At 35.1% G+C, this 24,527-nt stretch overlaps 1 protein-coding gene across 1 annotated transcript; it reads right to left on the bottom strand.

Annotated features, from left to right (window-relative positions):
* Positions 1-5,846: 5,846 nt before the first annotated feature.
* Positions 5,847-23,986, bottom strand: LOC120208914. Its single transcript, XM_039208036.1, has 8 exons — positions 23,882-23,986; positions 23,487-23,573; positions 22,623-23,038; positions 21,883-21,934; positions 20,804-20,963; positions 20,405-20,628; positions 6,250-6,466; positions 5,847-6,178 (listed from the first exon to the last, which is right to left on the bottom strand). The coding sequence occupies exons 1-8, from the start codon at positions 23,984-23,986 to the stop codon at positions 5,847-5,849; spliced, it is 1,593 nt and encodes a 530-aa protein (XP_039063967.1).
* Positions 23,987-24,527: the final 541 nt, after the last annotated feature.

The following is a 24,527-nucleotide window of genomic DNA, read 5'->3' as shown; positions in this document are numbered from 1 at the left end:
GCTGATGGAAAATCAAAACCTATGGCACCAAAGGCTTGGTCATATGAGCGAGAAATGAATGAAGACACTTTTGTCAAAAGGGAAGCTGTCGAATCTAAAGAGTGTAGATGTCGGACTATGCGAGGATTGCATCTTTGGCAAACAAAAGAAAGTCAGCTTTGCAAAGATTGGTAAGACACCCAAGGCTAAAAAGTTAGAGTTAGTTCATACTGATGTATGAGGACCATCTCCAGTTTCATCTCTTGCAGGCTCATTATATTATGTCACATTCATCGATGATTTTACAAGGAAGGTGTGAGTTTATTTTCTGAAGAAGAAATCATAAGTCTTTGATACCTTCAGAAAATGGAAGGTCATGGTGGAAAATGAGGTTGGTTTGAAAGTTAAGCGGTTAAGGTCTGAAAATGGAGGAGAGTACAAAAACAGAAGATTCAGAGATTTCTGCGCAAACAATGGGATCAAGATGGAGACAACAGTTCCCATGACACAGCAGCAGAATGGCGTAGCAGAGCGCATGAATAGAACTTTGAATGAACGTACCAGAAGCATGAGGATACATGCCAGATTGCCCAAATTTCTATGGGTTGAAGCTATCAACACTGCAGCTTACCTGATCAATTGTGGGCCCTCAGTTCCTTTGGATGGCAGAATACCAGAGGAAGTTTGGAGCAAGAAAGAAATAAATATTTTACACTTAAGAGTGTTTGGTTTTATTTCTTATGTACACATAGATTCTGCTGAAAGAAGTAAACTTGATGCCAAGTCCAACAAATGTGTATTTGTTGCTTATGGTGATGATGAGTTCGGTTATCGATTTTGGGACTATGAAAATCGGAAGATCATCAGAAGCAGAGATGTCATTTTCAATGAGAATGTGATGTACAAAGACAGATCAACCATGGAATCAAGTAGCTCCAACACCAAAGCTGAAATAAAGGAATTTGTTGAGTTTGAGGAGATTTCTGGAAATGATGTTCATATCGCTCCTGAAGTAGTTCAAGAAGAACCAGTCACACCAGAACTGAGACGCTCCTCCAGAATTTCTAAACCAACCCAACGATATTCTCCTTTGCATTACTTGTTGCTGACTGACAATGGTGAACCAGAGTGCTATTATGAAGCAATGCAAGTGAAGGATTCAGCAAGTGGGAGTCTTCCATGAAAGATGAGATGGACTCGCTTATGTCAAATCAGACGTGGGAATTAGTTGAATTACCACCAGGCAAGAAAGTGCTCCACAACAAGTGGATTTACATGATCAAGGAATAGCACGATGGGAGCAAACGCTACAAAGTGAGATTGGTTGTCAAAGGTTTTCAACAAAAAAAAGGTATTTACTACAATGAAATTTTCTCTCCAGTCGTGAAGCTGTCTACAATTAGACTGATATTGAAAATTGTAGCTGCAGAGAATTTATATCTTGAGCAGTTAGATGTAAAGACAGTTTTCATTCATGGTGATTTGGAGGAAGAAATCTATATGAGGCAGCCAGAAGGCTTCATAGAGGCAGGCAAGAAAAACCTGGTATGCAGGTTGAAGAAGAGCTTGTATGATTTAAAACAAGCTCCTAGACAGTGGTAGAAGAAGTTCGATAGCTTCATGGGTAGCAGTGGTTTTACCAGATGCCAAGAAGATCAATGTTGCTACATCAAGAGGTTCGATAATAGCTTCATTATTTTATTATTGTACGTTGATGACATGCTCGTTGCAGGCTCAAACATGCAAGAGATTATACACTTGAAGAAAAAATTGTCGAAGCAATTTGCTATGAAGGATCTAGGCGTTGCAAAGCAGATTCTTGGGATGAGGATCAAGAGAGACACAAAGTCGGGGACTTTGATGTTATCACAGGCTGAGTACATCAACAAAGTACTCTCTAGGTTCAACATGGAAGATGCTAAACCAGTAAGTACACCTTTAAGTGTTCATTTTAGACTCTCCAAAGAACAGTCACCAAAGACGGAGGAAGAACGCGCACACATGGTGAATGTGTCGTATGCCTCAGCAATTGGAAGTATAATGTATGCCATGGTTTGTACCAGACCAGATTTTGCTCAAGCAGTGGCAGTTGTTAACAGGTACATGAATAATTCGGGTAAGGTACATTGGGAAGCAGTCAAATGGATCCTCATATATCTACGGGGTACTACAAACAAAGCACTTTGTTTCAAAGGTGGAGATACGATACTGACAGGCTATATAGATACTGACTTAGCCGAAAATATTGATATCAGAATGAGCACTACAGGGTATGTCTATACTCTAGGAGGAACTGCAGTGAGTTGGGTTTCTCAACTACAGAAGATAGTTTCTCTCTCCACAACTGAAGCAGAATATATCGTTGTTACGGAAGCTAGCAAGGAGATGGTTTGGCTCCAAAGTTTCTTGGAAGAGTTAGGCAAGAAACAAGAAAACAATGTCTTGTATTACGACAGTCAAAGTGTTATCCATCTAGCAAAGAATCCGTCTTTTCATTCCAAGACGAAGCACATACAATTGAGATATCATTTTATCTTATCTCTTCTAGAAGATGGGATTTTGAAACTTGAAAAGATTAGTGGAGCTCAAAATTCGGCAGACATGTTGACAAAGACGGTGACTACGGACAAACTGAAGTTGTGTTCAGCTTCAGTTGACATGCTAGAATTACAAGACCAGAAATACTGCTGCATTGATCGAGGTGTAAAGACAGATTAAAATCAGTCTTCAAGTGGGAGATTGTTAAAAGTTAGTTCAAAGTTTGGAAACCAACTTTAAAAAATATTTTTCAAAGTTTGGTAAATGTTTCTTTGAAAAATGTTTTTCAAAGTTTGATAAAGTTTGGTAGATGTTTGTTGAAAATAGGAATGGGTAAATTCGCTTTAGTCATTGCACTTTAGGGTATTTTCAAAGATTAGTCCCTAAGTTTCAACTATAAATACCCTAGCTCATTTAGCTTCAAAATTATCCCAAATCCCAAATCATTTCTCTCCCAATATTAGAGAGTTTCTTGTTAGTAGTGAGTGTTTTGTAAACACATGTAAATGTTCTCTCTTAGTAAAAGATCTGCAGCAGTCCGGAGACGTAAACACAATTGGCTGAACTCCGTTATCAATTTTCGGGTATTATTTTTCCATTTTTATTTCGCATTCTTACTAATCTGGTTATAGGGAAATTACTTGTTTACTCGTTTATTTCCCAACAATGGCAACTATAGGGAAATTTATGTTTCGAGATTTGATTTTTGGGAACTTGTTTCTTCTAATCAAAGTTTCTCATATTTTTTCCGCCCGTCAACTCTCGGATACTGGTTCACTATCACTTTCTCCTTTGTTACCGTCGCTTACCGTGTAGGCCACCAAGATGGGATAATTTAAATATTTTAGTAAATATTTAAAATATTTTATTTTTAATATTGAGTGATGTGAAAATATGTGACATCCGCATAAACAGAAACTAACGATTATGTTAGTCAAAACAGTTAATGGTACAAATTGATACAATTAAACAACTTCAAAAGTAAAATTGATGCGAAAATATGATAATGACGAAATGTCGTGGACATCTCATTTCCATGAGATTACCCCGACCGTAACCCGATGTTAGGCCCAGTAGGTTGCGTTTGTGACACAAGGAAAAACTTGAAGAATGAAGAAAGAGGGCTTGTCAAGGTAATGACCCCAATTCAAACATTCCAACGTGTACTAGTGTCATGGCTAGTAAGTTTATTTAGCTCTTTAGGGGGAAGTGATCTGGTGTTGGGTCTCCTAGGTATAAGAGACCTTCTCCTAGGTTCGTGAGGAACCTAGGTGTGCGGACATCGGGACCAAGTGGATGGTACGGTGTCTCTCTAGGGTGATACCTAGGGACGGTTTGGGGTAAGTGGGCCTCATATCGTGCTCTGAGTTGAGGAGTGGGGTTGGTATCTAGTATTCGCTATGCCCTGCGGGATCTCATTTCCAAGAGTACTTGTGGCTTTGGAGTTATATTATGGTGCGAGATTAATTTGTGGCTTGTTTGTTCGGACAGGGTACTATGGGATTGACTAATGAATCGAGGGACGATTCTTAGCTAATGTGACTTGGCTTCACTATGAGTTAATTCGAGACATGGATCTATGTGGGGAAAGGTTGACTTGTCTGGGAGTTGTCCCATTCAAGTGCCGTACGGCATAACAACATGCTGGAGACGTTATGTCTGTGAAACTTGGTATCAGAGCCAAAACAGTTTGGTTTTGGAAGATGATTTGAGTTTCTTCGATTCTATTTCACGCCAAGCACTTCGACACGTTGAGTAGGCAAGGTGGACAATGTTCATGCCAAGCACTCCAATGTGTGGAGTAGGCAGGGTGACCTGGCCATATACCAAGCACTCTAGCGTGTGTTGTAGGCAGGGTGAAATAGTTTGGAAAATACACAGGAGTGCCAGCTTAATGATTGAAGCACAGAGGTGCTCATCTCGTGGACTAAGGCATGTTGATGCTTGGACCTGCGTATTGCATAGCGGTGCACATTCGCTAAACTTAACACAGAGGTGGTTGGTTGTCAATTACAACACAGAGGTGCTCGATCACTTGTAAAAGCACGGGAGGTGCTTGATTTTAGATGGTAGCACAGAGGTGCTCCATCATCTTAATGCACGGAGGTGCCATATCCTAGATTGAAGTATAGAGGTGCTCAATCAATTTTAGCTACACAGAGGTATCAGCTCTCGACTAATGCACAGAGGTGCTCAGTCATTTTTAACTGCACATAGGTGTCAGTTCCCGGTTGAAGCACAGAGGTGCTCAATCCATTTTAGCTACACAGAGGTGTCAACTTTCGATTGATGCACAGTGGTGCTCAATCGCTAATTCAGGCACAGAGGTGTTTGAATTCAGCACAGTGGTGCTATTTTCCTTTCTAATTTGAGCTCGATGGTGCTTATGTGTGTTGCAGGCATAGAAGTGCTAACGAATTAAAGAGAACGGGGTGGATCAATAAGCTCTCACGGAGGTGTAGAGCAAAAAGCAACCGAGCCGTTTGTATAAGAAACTAGTTCTGTTGAGTGATGAAAGCTAGAAGAGATCAAAGTCGTGCTAGTGACTCTTCTCTTTTTTTTTAGGCACGATAGTGCCTCATTTGTGGTGCAGGTATAGAGGTGTTTACAAACTAGTGTGAATGGTTCGTATGTGTAATGATGGGTCAACAAGCTCTCACAGATGTGAGAAGCAAAGAGTTATAATTCATGTCATACATGAGACGAGTTATGCGGATTTCGAAAGTTAGGTGAGTTGAAAGCCAAACTAGCGGTCGGTATTACTCATATGATATCTGCTGATCAAACAAGGAGAGTCGAGGAGCCAATTATAAAAAAAATCTCTACCTAACAATCTTCACTTTTTCCTCGAGAAAATTCAACAGAAACATACACTAAATCTCCAATATATTTTCATTGAATAGCTTAGACTAAAACCTCAATGGACGTATATATTGCTACAGAGAATATGTCATAGGCTAAGACTTGAGTTGCAGTGCAAGCAACTGACCATAGCAGATACGAATAATCCGAACCGTGACTCAAGACATCATGTCTCAGTCCAGACCTTTGGAAGTTTCTTTTTTGCTCGAAATCTCCATATCCTTAGTGCATCCATTGTTTAGAGACGCTTCAGCAAACGTCTTGATCATACTCTGATTCTTGCAAATATCTTCGGCGGCAGGTTGACATCCACTTTTGTCAACCAATGAACAATCAGTGGTACTATCATTGGCGTTTCGGCTTTCTTCAACCAGGTTCGATTCGACATTAACTTGATGACCTCCAACTGATTTCTCATTAGGATGCTCAGCAACTACCTTGAGATTCTTGAACTCAGATTCCATATTTTATACAGCTTCCTTTTGTTCTTTAACTCCCTCACCTGGTTTATTTTTCAAAACGTGTGCTCCATTTTCTCGCACATGCTCGACAAGCAAACTGTCCGACGCAGAACTCATGGTACAAACAGCTGCTTCCGATTCTTCCTTTGAGGAACCTTCAACAGTTGGACTAGAAGCGATGCCATTACACTGCTGAATTAGCAAATTTAACGACGAGGTAGTAGTATACTTAGCTCTTTGAGCTGCAGATTTTGGTGAACCAGGATGTGAGGTCGAAGATTGCACCTCCAAATGAGAAGAGGGGCCACTGGGTATGACAGGTTTAACCGAAGAGCCACCTGAAATGATTATATGAATAGCATTTTGGACTGGGCCGCCTTAAGCAGGGACGCAGCAGCCTCTGGGCTACCAATACGGGCTCCAGCAGCAACAGCAGTGGCATCTAGGATTGAACCTCTACCGGAAAAATATGTTGGTGGGTTCTTCAAGCATGCCTGAGATTTTAATGTAGAACCTGATGATCCTAAGGGTGAGGATTTCATTATCATGGGACCTTGTTGAGACGGGTTTGGGACTTGGACTGAAGCTACATGAACTTGCTGAGACAGATTCTTGGCAGGGACACACTACAATAAATTTCTATTATTATGACTAATTGAATTTTGTCAAAATTAATTTTGTCACTATTAATAGTTTTTTGGTGACAAAATAAATAATCGTCGCATTAAATTAAAATATATATACAATTATGACAAAAGTTAAAATCGTCATAATAATTTGTCACAATTAGTAAACATGTGTTACATATGGTGACAAAATAAATTTTATTATGAATTTTTGTCATAAATGTTTCCCTCCATTTTTTCGGAGCCAAATTAAAGGCATATAGTGACAAATTTTGTAACTAAAAGTTTTAGTAACTATGACAGAAAAAATTGTCATAACAAATAATGAGATTTAGATTTATTGTGACAAATTTTGTTTTTAATTATATATTTTAATTATAGTTACAAAACGTATAGTCATAAATGATTATCTCCAATTTTTTGTACAAAAACAAAATCATATAGTGACATGTTTTGTAACTATAAGCTATAATTATTGTTACAAAAAAAATTGTCACAACAAATAATGAGATTCAAGTTATTAGTAAAAAATAGTTTTTGTCGTTATATGTTTTAATTATACTAACAAAATATACTATCACAAAGATTTCCCTCCATATTTTTTTGCGCCAAAAAAGTCATATAGTGACAAATTTTGTAACTATAAGTGTTAATAATTATTACAAGAAACATTGTCACAAAAAATAATGATATTCATGTTTTTGTGACAAATTATATTTGTAGTTATAAATTTTAACTATAGTTATAGCATATATTGTCATAACTATTTGTTGAAAACATTTTGATATTTCGATATAACAAATTAAGTTAAATGAATTTTAAGATTTTCCAAAATGATTTTCTAAGTATATTCGATAGAATTATTCGAATATCAAAACATTACTCAAAATATTTCAAAAATCATTTTTAATCCTTACTTAAGTGTAAAATTAAGTTTTAATCTTAAAACAATTTCAAAATAATCTTTCAAAGTATTTCGAACCATTTCAAAGCCAAAAATTCCAGATTGCTCAGAGGGAACCGATTCCCCCCAAGGGGGTACCGATTCCCCCTGAATGGTTTGACTCCAAGATTTCCAGAATGCTCGGAGGGAACCGATTCCCCCATAGGGGATACCGATTCCCCCCTATTCAACGGTCGAAATATTTGAATTTTACACTTAGGGAACCGATTCCCTATAAGGAGGAACTGATTCCCCCACGCTCCAAGCTGTTTTATTAATTGTTTTCACACTAAAACGGCTATATTATCTTCATTAATTATCCCCAACGTTTAGAAGTGATTCAATGTGTATTTAAACAAGTTCTGAAGCCCTTGATCAACAAGAAATCATAGAGAAACAAGAGAGAAAGCATCAAACACAAAGTTTGTGCAATTCAAGCCAATTTTCATTCAATATTCATTTTGCTTTCAAAGAACACTTATTGTGCTCATTTGTAATTTTCTTTGAGTGTTCTTTTCTTGTTCTAGAATTGTGCAAACATCTTACCTTGTGAGGTTTTCTTGTAAGTTTGCAAATCTGTAATCTTCTCTTTGGGTAAAAGAGTGTTCTCAAGAGTTGGGGTATACTCTTGAGGGAATTGTAAGGTTATCTCTTTGGCCTCAAAAGAAAGAACAAATTAGTGAATTTGTTGGAAAATCCTTAGTGTGGATAGCTAAGGCAGTGGACGTAGACTTTATTTGAGAAAGTCGAACCACTGTAAATCGCTGTGCAATTACTTTCAATTTTCTGCAAAAGCTTCTACAAAAATTTTAATTACCAATTCACCCCCCTCTTGGCCGATTCCGTCAATCGATTAACTCAACAATTGGTATCAGAGCCTAACTCATTTGAAGGTTTTATCGCCTCTTGAGTCGATTCGGGAAGAGTTATATCGATTATTAAAGTCATCAATGGCCTCCGCTTCAAACTTCGACTCCGGTCTCGATTCGATGCCCGTCAACAAGCCTCCTTTCTTCAATGGAGCTAACTATGCCTATTGGAAGAATAGAATGATGTACTTCATTCAAGCAAGTAACATGGGAGCATGGAATGCTGTAGAAGAAGGATACATCAAACCTCTCACTCATCCAAGGTTGTGGAGTGAAGGAGAGACAAGAATGTTCCAGCTCAACTCCAAAGCCATCCATATTATTTTTTGTGCTCTTGGACCAGATGAATACGAAAGAGTTTCATCATGTACAACCGCCAAAGAAATATGGGACAAACTTCAAGTCACATATGAAGGTACAGATGAGGTAAAGAAATCAAAAATTAGTATTCTAACGCATAGCTATGAAAATTTCAGGATGAAACCAAATGAAGACATCAAAGCTATGACGGATAGATTTTCAACGATTGTCAATGGTCTCAAATCATATGGAGAGATCATCTCAAATGAAAAGCTTGTGAGGAAGTTAGTCTACTCCCTCCCAAAATCATGGCAATCAAAGAAGACGGCAATCATCGAGTCTAAGGACCTATCGTCCTTAACTCTTGAAGAACTTATCGGTTCACTCCTCACTCATGAGATGATGCTCGAAGATGAGGTGGACCTTGATAAAGTTGAAGAGACACCAAAGGAAAAGGAGAAGAAGAAAAATATTGGAGTTGCTCTCAAATCCACAAAAGATGAGAGCGATTCTAATAATGATGATGATGACGAGGAAATGGCATTGTTTGCCAAACGGTTCAGAAAAATGATGAGACCTTACCAAGGAAGAAAATTCAAACGAAACGAAGGCCTAAAAAATGAACCAAAAGAGAAGGACCCAATCATTTGCTATGAATGCAAAAAGCCGGGGCATGTCAAATATGATTGTCCACAATTGAAGAAAAAGGGTCAATCAAAGAATAAGCACAAGGCTCATGTGGCTACATGGAGCGATGAAGAAAGTTCCGATGAAGAGGAACAAGAAGTAGCAAACTTGTGCTTGATGGCATTCGGGGAAGATTCTAAGGTAACCTCTTACTCATCCGATTTTGATGATTTATCTTATGATGAGTTATTTGAGGAGTACAATGGGTTGGCTTCGGATTATGAGAAATTGTTTTTAAAATATAAAAATGATGTTTCAAAATTGAAAAATGAAAACAAACTCATATCCAAAACCAACAACGATCTTGAAAGTAAAATCAAAGATTTGCAAATCAAACTAGAAGAGTTTGAAAAGAAAAATTTAGATTTGCAAAATTTACTTTCAAAGATCAATGATGATCATCAAAAGAAAATTGATGATCTTAAAACTTCTTTTGATAAAGTTGGAACAAAACATTTTGAAAGAGGTGGAAATTCAAAATCCAACTTTGTTAGAAAAAGTTTTAGAAACTACAATCATAGAGGTCCCCAAAGAACCTCTAATGGAAAAATCATTAGAAGTATGTGGGTTCCTAAAGAACTCATTACTACTAAAGATAAAAATATCCTACACAAATGGATACCTAAGGGGACTAGGATTTTGGAAACTAATGAATATGGACCCAAAAGAATTTGGGTACCAAAAATCAAAACTTAATCTATGTTTGTAGGGAAAGGAGCATTGCTACAAGGCACGGGAAACAAATTTAACCTCATGGTACCTTGATAGTGGATGCTCAAGACATATGACCGGAGACAAAAGCCGGTTCATTGAGCTTAACGCCAAAAATGGAGGAGAAGTGACTTTTGGAGACAATTCAAAAGGTCACATTGAAGGTATTGGTACAATAGGTAATACCTCTTCCATACAAATTAAGAATGTTTTATATGTGAATGGATTAAAGCATAATCTTTTGAGTATTAGTCAATTATGCGATAAAGGATTCAATGTCTTATTTGAAATTAATGGTTGTAAAGTTATTGACATTGCATCTAATCGGATTATGCTTGTTGGTCATAGAATAGGAAACATTTACATGGTGCATTTAGATTCTATTGATATGACTAATTTATGCCTAGTTGCTAAGGATGAGCATGATAGTTGGTTATGGCATAGGAGACTAGGTCATGCTAGTATGAGTGTTTTGAACCGGTTAATTCAAGGAGACTTAGTAAGAGGGTTGCCTAAGCTTAAATTTGATAATGATAAAATCTGTGATGCTTGTGCTAAAGGAAAACAAAAACGAGTTTCTTTTAAATCTATTAATGATGTATCAACTAGTAAAGTATTACAATTGATCCATTTAGATCTTTTTGGGCCAACTAGAACTACAAGCTTGGGAGGAAAACAATATGCTTTTGTCTTGGTAGATGACTATTCTAGATACACTTGGGTTCTATTCTTAAGTACTAAAGATGAAGCATTAGAAAATTTCATCACATTTTCAAAAATAATTCAAAATGAAAAAGGTTACTCTATCACTAGTGTTAGAAGTGATCATGGAACTGAATTTGAAAATCTTGGATTCATTGAGTTTTTGTAATTCTAATGGTATTAGCCATAATTTTTCAGCACCTAGAACCCCTCAACAAAATGGAGTTGTTGAGAGGAAAAATCAAACTTTAGAAGAAATGGCTAGAACCATGCTTTGTGAAAATAATTTGCCAAAATATTTTTGGGCGGAAGCCACAAATACCGCTTGTTATGTTATAAATCAAGTAATGATTAGGCCAATTTTAAAGAAAACTCCATATGAAATTCTCAAAAATAAAAAGCCTAACATTAGCTATTTTCATCCTTTTGGATGTAAATGTTTTGTTTTAAACAACGGTAAAGAAAATCTTGGCAAATTTGATGCTAAAAGTGATGAAGGAATTTTTATGGGTTATTCCTTAAATTCTAAAGCTTATCGTGTATTTAATAAAAGAACTTTAGTTTTAGAAGAGTCTATACATGTTGTTTTCGATGATAATCCCCTTCAGAGGAAGGATTCTTCTGTTAATGATGATGTAGGTATTGTACAAGCAAATGACGTTAGACATGACGTTGGAGAATCATCATCAAAGGAAGAAACAAAAGATGAGGAAACTCATGATCCCCTCAAGAATCCAACCATTGAAGAAAGGGAAGTATCTTTTCCAAGAGAGTACAACTATGTCAAGGATGGTGAAATTATAGGTGATCCATCAAAAGGGGTAACTACTCGATCTTCTCTTAGAAATATCTGTAATTATGTTGCATTTATTTCATGCATAGAGCCTAAGAACATCAAAGAAGCATTAAAAGATGAACATTGGATTATGGCTATGCAAGAAGAATTAAATCAATTTGAGAGAAGTAAAGTATGGACATTAGTTGAAAGGCCTAGTAATAAATCTACTGTAGGTACTAGATGGGTTTTTAGAAATAAACTTGATGAAAGTGGTATTATAGTGAGGAACAAGGCTAGACTTGTTGCTCAAGGCTATACTCAAGAAGAAGGCATAGACTATGATGAAACATACGCTCCCGTAGCTAGGATGGAAGCAATTAGAATGTTATTAGCATTTACATGTTTCAATGAATTTAAATTATATCAAATGGATGTTAAAAGTGCATTTTTAAATGGTTTTATAAAAGAAGAAGTGTACGTGGAACAACCTTCAGGTTTTGAAGATTCAAATTTTTCGGATCATGTTTTAAAATTGACAAAAGCTCTTTATGGTTTAAAACAAGCTCCTAGAGCTTGGTATGAAAGATTGTCAAATTTTTTAATTGAAAAAGGTTTTTTAAAAGGAAAGGTTGACACTACATTGTTTTTAAAGAGAAAAGGTAAAGATTTATTAGTAGTTCAAATTTATGTTGATGATATAATATTTAGTTCTACTAATGATGTTCTTTGCCAAGAATTTTCTAAGCTAATGCAAAGTGAGTTTGAGATGAGCATGATGGGGGAGCTCTCATTTTTCTTGGGACTCCAAATCAAGCAAAGAAAAGATGGCATCTTCATTAATCAAGCTAAGTATGTCAAAGATATGCTCAAGAAGTTTGGACTGGAAAATGGGAAATCTCATAACACTCCAATGAGCTCTTCAACAAAGCTTGACTTAGATGAAGGAGGTAAATGTGTAGATGTTAAATTATATAGGTCAATGATTGACTCTTTGCTTTTTCTAACCGCAAGTAGACCGGATATTATGTTTAGTGTTTGCTTGTGTGCTAGGTTTCAATCATGTCCTAAAGAATCACATTTACTAGCTGTTAAGAGAATCTTTAGATACCTTAAGGACACTCCTAGTTTAGGACTTTGGTATCCTAGAGACTCTAGCTTTAGCTTTCATGCTTTTTCTGATGCGGATTATGGAGGATGCAAATTAGATAGGAAAAGCACCTCCGGTACTTGCCAATTCCTTGGAAATATGCTGATTTCTTGGTTTTCAAAGAAACAAAATTGTGTTGCATTATCTACCACTGAAGCCGAATACATTTCAGCTGGTAGTTGTTGTGCACAAGTTTTATGGATGTTTAAAATCGGATTTTAGCATTTTTGTGCAGAGGGAATCGATCCCCCCATGAGGGAACCGATTCCCCCCTTTGAAGGGGAACCAATTCCCCCCCACAGGGGAATCGATACCCCCCTGGGGTTCTGTTAAAATCGGGCAGAACACCCCAAAATTCCCAAAACCCTTATATTTTCTTCAAACCGTTTCTCACCCTCCTCAAACACTCAAATCTCCTTTCTTGCCTCAAATCATCGATATTAATCGGAATTCGCTTCAAATATCATCTTCTAAACCTGTTGGAATCATTAAAATCGTGCAAACAACATCTAAATCCCCTCAATCTTCATCTTTCAAGGTAAATTTTTCTAAACTCTCTATTTCATTGTTTTTGAACATAGGATTAGTTTCAATTAGTTCTAGGTTGAAATAGTGATCGGGCATTGATTATTTAGTGATTAGAAACTAGATGTTACAACTAATTTCATCAAAAACACAAGAATTTTTCAAAATTTTTTAAATTTTCGAAATAAAAAAAAATAAAAAGTTATTTTTCAAATTATTGTGTTTTGATTAAATTATGTTGTTATGAAAAACTATACATATATTGTTTCTCAAAACCATATTTTTCAAAAGTTTTTCAAAAAATAAAATTTGCCCATTAGGATTGATTTAGAGAATCTTGAAATATTGAGGACTCATTTGAGTTTTGGGATTAATTGAATTGCATACATTTGTTTTTAAAATTACAGGTTATCAATTCTATTCCGATTTCCTAAACCATGTCCAATCCTAAACGTGCTAGGTCTTCATCTAGTCGTTCTAGTCGTCAAACAAATCCTCCTCCTATTCCTCAAAATCCTATCCCAAATCTTGATCCTAACTTGACTATCCAAAATTCTTGTTTCAATCAACCGGGTCCTAAAGATTATCGTTATTGGTTTTACCAATATTTTGACTCATATAAGATTAGGGAAGAACGTATCCCATCTCTTTAAACTATGGTTGATATTAACTTTAAATATCTCCCTATCTTGCACGAATGGAAATTTGATAAACTTTTCGAACTTGAACCCATTGTCTATCATCAACTTGTTCGTATCTTCTACTGTAATGCCGTTAGTATCAAAAATCGTGACAAAACCAAAACCATAGGAGTGCGTTCCTACCTCCTAGGTCAATATTTCCATCTTGATCCTGATTACATAGCCAATGCCTTAGGCTTGGATAATGAAGGTTTATCAAATGAAAAACAAGTTTTAGGCTCACGATATAAACGGAATGATAGTACAAGTGTTTTAGATCTCCATGAGCGTTTTCTTCATCTTATGATCACTTGGTGGTTTCGACCATCCGGGGGTCGTTATTCTACTCTTAGAGCTTTAGACCTTTGGTGGTTGCATTGTTTTGAAAACAATATAAAAATAAACCTTTCCGAGATTATCTTTGCTGAGATCGTTGAAACCGTTAACTTAGTGCCAAATAAGAAACTCTGTTCTTCACTAGTTTACGGTTATATCCTTAGTAATCTCTTTTCTAAAGCCGAACTCCGAGTTGGTCTAGATGCCTCATTTCCTCTTAAGAAACAAATCAATCTTCTTTCTTTAACAAGAGCGGGATGGGTCAAAAATAAGGAAACCGGTGCATGGGTTCGATCTTCTACTCCGGGAGCTAGTTCTTCACAAGCTCCACCCGAAGCTGACGAAGATCCCGAGTTTGAACAATTAATGAGGGATATCGATGAAGCTGAAGAAGAACCTGAACAACTCGAGGAGCACGCACAACAATCGACTCAAATGCCTCCATATTTTCAATCCTTTATGGAGACATTTGATTTCCGTTATGCGACAATGGATTCACGCTTTTCCTCTATAGAGTCTCATTTATCCACAATGGGAGCTCAACAATTATAGATTCTTCAGGAGATGCGTGCAAACAATGAAGCAACCAATGCTCGTATTAATGAACTAACTCATGAAATGGCTGCTATGCGAGCCCGTTTTCCTCCTACCGATCCGGATGCTTAATTTTGTGTTTAGCTTTAAAACTTTGAACAAAATGAATATTGTTTCAACATTTTGAATTGTTTGATTTTGTGGATTGTTGGATTTTGGATTTATGGATGGTGTGAACTTATATGTTTGGTGTGTTTTATTCGTTATTTCATCATTTACATCATTATTATCAATATGACCAATTATGCCATATCACATTATTTATGAATATTGATTACGGAACTAATGGCTAACGTTTCTCTTAATTGTGATCTTAGCAGCTTATGCATACATATACCTAATCAAATGGCTTAATATTTTTCACGTTTATTTGAATCTTTTTTGATTTAACAAAAAGGGGGAGAAGTGTGTTTTAAGTGTGTGTTTTTAAAATGATAAATGGGAGAAGTGTTAAAGTAAGGGGGAGTAATGAGTAATTTCAAAACTTGATTTCAAAATCTTAAAATTACTAAAATGTTTTGTTATATCAAAAAGGGGGAGATTGTTGAAAACATTTTGATATTTCGATATAACAAATTAAGTTAAATGAATTTTAAGATTTTCCAAAATGATTTTCTAAGTATATTCGATAGAATTATTCAAATATCAAAACATTACTCAAAATATTTCAAAAATCATTTTTAATCCTTACTTAAGTGTAAAATTAAGTTTTAATCTTAAAACAATTTCAAAATAATCTTTCAAAGTATTTCGAACCATTTCAAAACCAAAAATTCCAGATTGCTCAGAGGGAACCGATTCCCCCCCCAAGGGGGTACCGATTTCCCCCTGAATGGTTTGACTCCGAGATTTCCAGAATGCTCGGAGGGAATCGATTCCCCCATAGGGGGTACCGATTCCCCCCTGTTCAAGGTCGAAATATTTGAATTTTACACTTAGGGAACCGATTCCCTATAAGGAGGAACCGATTCCCCCCACGCTCCAAGCTGTTTTATTAATTGTTTTCACACTAAAACGGCTATATTATCTTCATTAATTATCCCCAACGTTTAGAAGTGATTCAATGTGTATTTAAACAAGTTCTGAAGCCCTTGATCAGCAAGAAATCATAGAGAAACAAGAGAGAAAGCATCAAACACAAAGTTTGTGCAATTCAAGCCAATTTTCATTCAATATTCATTTTGCTTTCAAAGAACACTTATTGTGCTCATTTGTAATTTTCTTTGAGTGTTATTTTCTTGTTCTAGAATTGTGCAAACATCTTACCTTGTGAGGTTTTCTTGTAAGTTTGCAAATTTGTAATCTTCTCTTTGGGAAAAAGAGTGTTCTCAAGAGTTGGGGTATACTCTTGAGGGAATTGTAAGGTTATCTCTTTGGCCTCAAAAGAAAGAACAAATTAGTGAATTTGTTGGAAAATCCTTAGTGTAGATAGCTAAGGTAGTGGACGTAGACTTTATTTGAGAAAGTCGAACCACTGTAAATCGCTGTGCAATTACTTTCAATTTTCTGCAAAAGCTTCCACAAAAATTTTAATTGCCAATTCACCCCCCTCTTGGCCGATTCCGTCAATCGATTAACTCAACACTATTTTTTCTCAACTTTTTTTATTTCAAAAGTTATATTGATAATTTTTATAATTATAATTTATAGTTATTGTTATAGAAAAAATTATCACATCAAATAATAAAATTCAAGTTTTTTGTAATAAATTATTTTTGTACTTATATTTTTTAATCATTATGAAAAATAATACTATCAAAACCATTTATCCCTATTTTTAGTGTCAAAAATGTTATATAATAACAAAATATATTGTCATAAAGATTTTCCTCCATATTTTCTTGTGCCAAAAAAATCATATAGTAACAATTTTCGTAACTTTAAGTGTTTATAATTATTACAAAATAAACATTGTCACAAAAAAATACTGGTATTCACACTTTTGTGGCAAATTATACTTTTAGTTATAAATTTTAATTATAGTGATAACATATATTGTGATAAATATTTTTCTTCACTTTTTTTGTTTCAAAAATTTATATTGATAAGTTTTGTAATTATAATTTATAGTTATTGCTATAGAAAAAATTATCACATTAGAAAATAAAAATCAAGTTTTTGGTAATCAATTATTTTTGTAGTTATATATTTTAATCATTATGAAAAATTATACTATCAACAAAAATAAATAACTGTAATATAGATAAAATATAATCAACAAAAAACAACATGCAAAATTAACTATAATGTAGATAAAAATAAAAATAAAAAATAGCACCAAATTGTATTAAAAATAAATAATAGAAACATGAATGACCAAAATATATTCAACAAAAAACAGCATGCAAAATTAAAATAACTATAATATAGATAAATGACCATAATATAAAACAATAAATTGATATGCTCAAATTTGAAATAAAAAAAACATAAACTGTAAATACTCGGTAAAGTTAAGGGAACCTATACGATGATTAACCCCTAAACTAATGAATAAAACGAAAAAAATGAGCTAAAATTACTGGGATCATTTGACGATTAACCCATAAAATGGGTGAACAAAGCAAGAAGATCCAAGAAATGGGGGACCTGATACGTTATTTACCCAAAATAATTAAAATGAAAACCCCTCCCCCGTTTTTTCCGCTTCACTCTCAACTAACCTAAAAACTAATATACTCTCAACCCCCTCTCACACAGCAGCCACTCACCTCAACACAATAAAAAAAACAGACGCCGACCACCATGCTCTTTGCTATTTCAAATCAATCGGAGGAAATTGTTATTCTCCACTGGTTTTAGAAAAGAAGAATTGGTAGATAATTGAATAAATTAATAATTGCAGCTCCTGAGTCGGAGACGAGGAGCAACATATTTTACGTGCCAAGAGATGACTGCTTCTCGGAGGTGAAGCAGCTGACGTTCTCGGCAAAGACGATGTACTCGGTGTTTCACGCAGTGATACTGTCGCTGCAGATGACTATTATAGACAAGGATCTTGGGTTCTCGTACTTCACAGCCATCGACAAGCTTTTTAATGAGGGATTCACTTGCCTCCCTAGAAAGGACAAAGTTTGTGGAGATCAGTTCTACCCAAACTTCTCAAATCCATTTATGAAACGAATGCTTTGCGCTTTGAAACGCTTGCCACTATGGATCGTAAGTTCTCTCTCTCATACACAAATTTTAGGTCACATGGATTAAAGTATAACTACGTGAAATTTTATAGTTATGAATCACCATCGTAGTTATAAGTTTGTTTATGTTTAAAATGTTATTCCCTATTTGTTTCTTTTAGAAAATATATTGATTAATTGCAATTTTTCAATTGCATCGTTTTTTATTGAGTTGGATCCATGAATCAATCCTTGTTCCATGGTATTTATATGTGATTCAGCTTTTTCTATTTTTTATGCAAGTCTCTAAGAATGCCTAGTTGATCCGCAGTTTTTGTTTCACCTTTCGCTGCCTATTTGTTTGTTTCGAAAACTATATCTATCAATTACTTTCTGTTCTAATAGAGTTGTATTGATCCATGAATCTATCTCTATATTCCTCCTATTGATTCTCTCCATGAATCTATGCCTAATTGTGTACTTGTGCCAATATTTGTCTATGCATTGATCTTGGATATTTTAGCTGTGTTATGTATTGGGTACATGTATGCAAACTTATGCTGACATAGGAGGGGTACAAATTCTAAAATACGTTTACCCCTGGTTTTTATGCAGCTGATACATATCCAGCTCCAGCTTACACAACTCCTGTGCCAAGTGCTTCCACCTGCTAGCTAATGAGAATACTAATACCATAGTAATTGAGGTATCCTCAAGTTATTTTAGAAATTATCTCTCATCTCTTGGACTATCATACTTTTTGAAGATTTTTGTTGGGATCGAAATGTTACAGAAGAGGAATTGAAACAATTCTTTTCAACAGTTGGAGAGATTGTATATGTCAAGATTCCTGCAGCCAAAGGGTGTGGTTTTGTACTGCTTGCAACCATGTAAAATCTATGGACCTTACTAAGGAAAATTTTAGAGTTAATTAAATATGCACAAATGTATTTTGTTATTTGCCAATAAGATTTAAGAGATTCATGGGTTATAAATTCAAAATCAACACAAATGACATGATATTCCAATCATAAACCCTCAAAATCCAATACAAACGTGGAGTTGATCGTATCTTTGTTGATCACCCGATGTTCCTTGAGAAGGTTTGTATTTTGTTCTGTTAACCCTGTTTCCTTAACATGTTCTATTTTATTCTTCTATTTCCTTACACCAAAATGATGATTCAGGTATAGGGCAAATCTGGATAAAAATCTATGGCCCTAATGCAGGTGTGGACTACAAAGATAATCAATTGCGGTTTAGCTTATTATGCCAGGCCGCTCTAGAGGCACCCAGGGTTTTGAATTTAAACAACAACAAATATTTTTTCAGGACCATATGGTATGGATTGTTCCTCTTTGGCCTTAAACATGAAAGTTTCAACACATTTTTCCTGTGAAACTTAGGCATTAAGTGCTTCATCTTCTGCAGGGGAAGATGTTATCTTTATAGACAATGATTGTCACGCTGGTATTCTTTCATGTTATTTGAAAAGCATGTACCAGTCAGGGGGTTTAGAATGTTTCATCTTCTGCAGGGGAAGATGTTATCTTTATAGACAACATATAACTCTTCTATGACTTTACGTATACATTTATTTATTTGTTTGTGTAGGCAAACTTTTTTTTGGCACAAAATTTGCACTTTACTTTTCTCCTTATGATAGTGGTTTTGTTGAGTGTATAAGCGAACACATAAATTTAGTAACACATAAATATTATTTTCTCAATATAAAAAATTATGACAAGTAATATTTTTTTCACAATAACAAACTGTAACAAAATGATTTAGTCACAATAACACGATAAATTTAATCAAAGTAAAAAGTTATGTCAAATTTATTTCGTCATAATATTTTGTCAAAATAAAAAAATTGTGATAAATTTATTTAATCAAAATAACAATTTATAACTAATATTAATTTCTCATTATAAAAATTTGTGACAAATACTATTCTTTCATAATAACAATTTGTAACAAATTATTTAGTCATAGTACAAATTTATAAAAAAATATTTAGTGACGAAATAAAAGTAGTGAGAAAATAAATTTTGTTATAATATGTATTTTTGTCACGAAATTTTTTTTGGTTGATGTTATAATTTAAATTAATTATGGCAAAATTTACTTTTTGTGATTAAATAATTATTTTTATTTTAACAAATATTTTGTCTTTGTAACTTACATTTAGTGACGAAATAGCAATTGTGACAAAATAATTTTTGTTGTCTTATGTATTTTCGTCACAAAAACCATTTATATTTGATGTTTAAATATAAGTTAGTTATGACAAAATATACTTCTCATGAGGAAATAGTTAATTGATTGTGAAAAATATTTTATTAAGATAAGTTAACGAAATTTCATTGTTATAATAAATATTATAAAATGGTAACGAACACAATTTTGTCACAATATACTTTACATGACAAGATTGTTCTAACAAACATGGTAATAAATAAAATTGATCAAAATAAATATATAGTGACAAATTTAGTACTTTTAGTGATAAATAATTTTGTTGAAACAATCAAAATTTATTGTAGTGACAGATGCAACTAGACCTTTTTTATGCTCATTATGGGACGGGATGGGAATAACTGGAGCTTTTTGAGGTTGATTATGGGACAAGACAGAAGTGATTGAACCTTGTTGAGAATGATTCTGAGATTGGGAAGAAGCAATGGGACCTTGTTGGAACTGGCTTTGCAGTTGAACCGAAGCTTCAACACCAGTTGTTGGAAGTGCAGAGGTACTGGATGTGATCTTCAAACCTGGCTCGGAAGCAACTATATTAGTCTACTAGAAAGAGAACAATAGACCTCCTTTATTCAAAAAAGAGAACTGGAAGGGAAAAAAAGAAGGTTCCCATAATTCCATCTCTTAAAGAATATCCTCGCATCAAACACTTCAATTGAGCTAAAAATAGCATTAGATGAAGAAGATTACCAGGGTTATTTGTACAAGCTGCTGTTAAGTTTTTATCAGGCATATCAAGGGCCAAGGACAAAGCACTACGCGTTGCTAACTGTGCCTCGGAAAGTTGGGGAACAATGGAGTTTCCTTCCACATTTAGGTTACCAACTCGCTTCTTAATAATAGTCCATTTCTGCAAATAGTAGAGCAAACTTATCATAATTAGCAGCAAAAAAAAACAGAACGAATAGTATCTATAGCTTCAGTTGCATGACACAAATATAGCCATCCAATCAGGTTTCAAAGAATCGGTCAAAAATTAAAAATATACACAGTTGCAACAATTCCATTGCCGGGATTTGAACCCGGGATAAACTGGGCAAAACCCAGACATCATGACCGGACTAGATGACAACGGGCTTGTTACGGGCCAAGTCCATATTAGGAACGACCCTTGGTTTGGGTTATTTAATCAAGGCTTAGGTTATGCTTTTATTTCTTTCCACAAGTTTATTGATTATATTTTTTTTATTTCAGTTGATTTATTTTCCTTTTAAGAATAGCTTTCCTCTTTTTGTAAAGAGTCGGGTCTTTATTTAAAATGACATAAAACCCTAAGTCAGAATTTTATTAAAAGATCACTATAAAGTTTTTGTTCTCTCTTTTAACGAGTCAAGGTTCCAATCTCCCCTCCGGCAAGCTGAATCATTAATCTGAAGCACAATATCACTAAGATTGAGTTTTCAGAGCCAACGGTCCTCAACAATGGCAGAACAGTGTTTGACAAAACAATAAGTCGAAATATGCAAGAAGATACATCACACAATTATGTCGCAGCAAATTGCTGAAGTCGAAACTCAATCATCCCAACTCTTAAATCACCTGCATGGAGTAACTGACTAAATGCTGCTAAACAGGTCAGTGACTCCATGGCTGATACAAAGGTAGACCCTTTAGCTGAACGCAACCAAACCATCCATGACAACCTCTGCTAATGTCCTTCCCTTGTCCCATGCATTAAGCCCTTCTAAATCCATCACCAGCTTCTCGTCCTTGTATTATTCATCAACCATCCTAAACTCATTTCTGATAATCAGAAATTTTCTTTATACCCAATCCAAAAACCCTTCAATGCCATATCGAAAAAGTTTAATTGGTCTAACCCTGCTAAGTTATTTTTTAAAAATATTGAATGCAGGTGAGAAGTTTAAGGAGATGATTTTAAATGCCGACAAGAATCTTGAAGATTTTTATTCAATGGTGCTAATAAGTGAGAATAAATTTTTAGGGGTGCACGACCCTTACTGATTTCGACTATTACTAATGGAATAAACCTGTCACCAAGTTTATTCTGGCTTTGAGCTTGAGGACAAGCTCTTTTTGCGGGAGAGGAGTAATGTTGCGCTAAATCTATGTTAGGGAAGGCCCTTAATTTGGGTTATTAAATAAAGGCTCAGGTGCTTTCATTTCTTTTCATAGACTTTTTACCTTTTTTTCACTTGATTTATATTTTCATTTTAAGAATAGCATAATCAGTCGGGTCATTATTTAAAAGGACGCATGAAATAATAAAACCCTACGTATTTTATTAAAAAAAAAAACCTAAAAAGATATTTTTCTCTCTTTGAATGAGTCCTAGGGTTTCAGTCTCCCTTTCATAAGCTAAGAGGTTTTGATCTCCCTCCGACGAGCTGAATCCTTAATCCAAAGCACAAGATCACAAGATCGTAAAAGGATTGTTATTCTAAAGCAACAACTAGATGGCTAAAAGGAAGGATTGATAATTTGATAAAATGACTAAAGTTAACACACATAAAATAAATAAGTTATCTGGTTATAATTAGAAAACAACCTGAGCCAATTGTGAAGCAGTCCTCTCTCCTTTGAAGTCTCCTCGCAAGATGTTTGCCCAATTTCCAACACCACATTTCTGCACAGCAGAAATAAGTTCCATATCTTCTGCACAGCAGAAATAAGTTCCATATCTTCTGCTTCCGACCAAGGTTTTCTTTTCCTTCGAGCAGGTAGGTTTGCACCTGCTGATTCGTTTCCTTCCAATGTTTCAGCCGTTGCCACTGCAGGCAGAATCTGTTTCTGAACAGAAACTGGAACCGTAATATTCATCCCTTGAATGGAGCATGTGGGCTGCGAGTTTTCTGAAGATATTCTAGACGACTGCAAATTAGGTATATTTATTGTTAATGGGGCCTCTACCATTGAGCTGTTTGTGAGACTTGAGTCACTTGATAAACCAGAAGCAATCAAAACCTGACAAGAAAACCATTTCAGCTGACAGGCTTGGAAAAGAAAAGCAAGCAATTAGATAAATCAGTTGTGAAACTTGAGAGAAGAGCAGGTTAACCAAAAATACTATCTATTTGATTCCCATAAAGTTCAAATTAACCGTTCAATACTGGTCACGGGAAGCCATTGACCACATTATGTCAAAAACCATCTTCTACTGGCAACATTTCATACCACCTAGCCAGTTCAAAAGTTTGCAACGAATGGAACATTCAGATATCTAACAAGTAAGAGGTACTACCAACCAGGCCAAAAATGGTTTCGGTGTTAACTCTATCATTTATTATTTATATTTTATGTGCTACCATTACTGTTTTTCCATCCTAAAGATGTTACATGATCATCAACCAAAAATGATAGAAGATTAAACCTTTATCGTCATTTTTATGGTATATATATTTATTTTACTTACCTTCACACATGCTGCAGCCTCTGCTGAAGTTTCACCGCCAATAGGAGGGCAAGGTTCCAATTCATATTCTAAATCACTATCAGCATTCTGCAAGATAATAAGTTGATCAAATGACACTACAACCATAAGAACTTTGATCAATGGATGAAATACGATCATAAATTTTAATTTCCAAAGCAAAACCAGCATTTGGAAGGACATGAGTTACAATATCAGGAAAAATATACACCTCAATTAACCAAAGCTATCTCAATATACCAAAATCAAACAAATCCAAATGGTATACTAATCTAAGGGGTACGTTCTTTTGGAAGCAATTCTCTCCAGACATTTCAACATACAGATAAACACGTAAGGAAGTACAAGTAGATTTTAAATTAAATGCTTAGCATTGCCAGCAGATAGAAACTAATCGGAATAGCAGCCGTTATATAGCAGTAGCGATCCTGTCCAAAACCATTATTGCACGATCGCGATACTCGCAATGATCGCAATAACATTTGCTATGTCCACAATTGCAATAAACACAATGCAACCAAAAAGGAGGCCGCAACCATAATTTAAATTCCTGATACCAAATGCATCTCAATATACTCAAAAGATAGGCATCCAAATGGTATATTACTCTAAGGGGTATTTTTTTTGGAAGCAGACTTTATATTAAACCCTTAGCATTGCTAACTGAATATATATACCAAAGGTTTAAAAGAAAAAAAATCCAAAAAGCTGACCAAGGGTTGCGCTCCATGATCGAATTTTTCAAGCAATGAGTGGTGGTAGGCCAAATGGTGCCATAACATCTGGTATTCCCTAGCATTAGAAATCCCAGTAGAAGTCTTCTTGACTAAAGCATTCCAATTCAGCTTTACACCTGAATACTATGCCACTTCTTGCAACAGTGCCAGAATAGTGGTTTCTGTATACCTGCCCAAACCAAAAATCATAATTATAGAAAGAGAAAGCTTAAAAAATCCGAATATAGCCAGATAGATTGGGAAAAGGAGGGACCTTTGCAAAAGAGTTGAGGCATCTTCCTCACTG

Source organism: Hibiscus syriacus, unplaced genomic scaffold, assembly GCF_006381635.1.
Source record: "Hibiscus syriacus cultivar Baekdansim isolate YM2019G1 unplaced genomic scaffold, ASM638163v2 tig00017808_pilon, whole genome shotgun sequence".
Classification (NCBI taxonomy): Eukaryota; Viridiplantae; Streptophyta; class Magnoliopsida; order Malvales; family Malvaceae; genus Hibiscus; species Hibiscus syriacus.
This window is presented reverse-complemented; position numbering and strand designations above follow the sequence as displayed.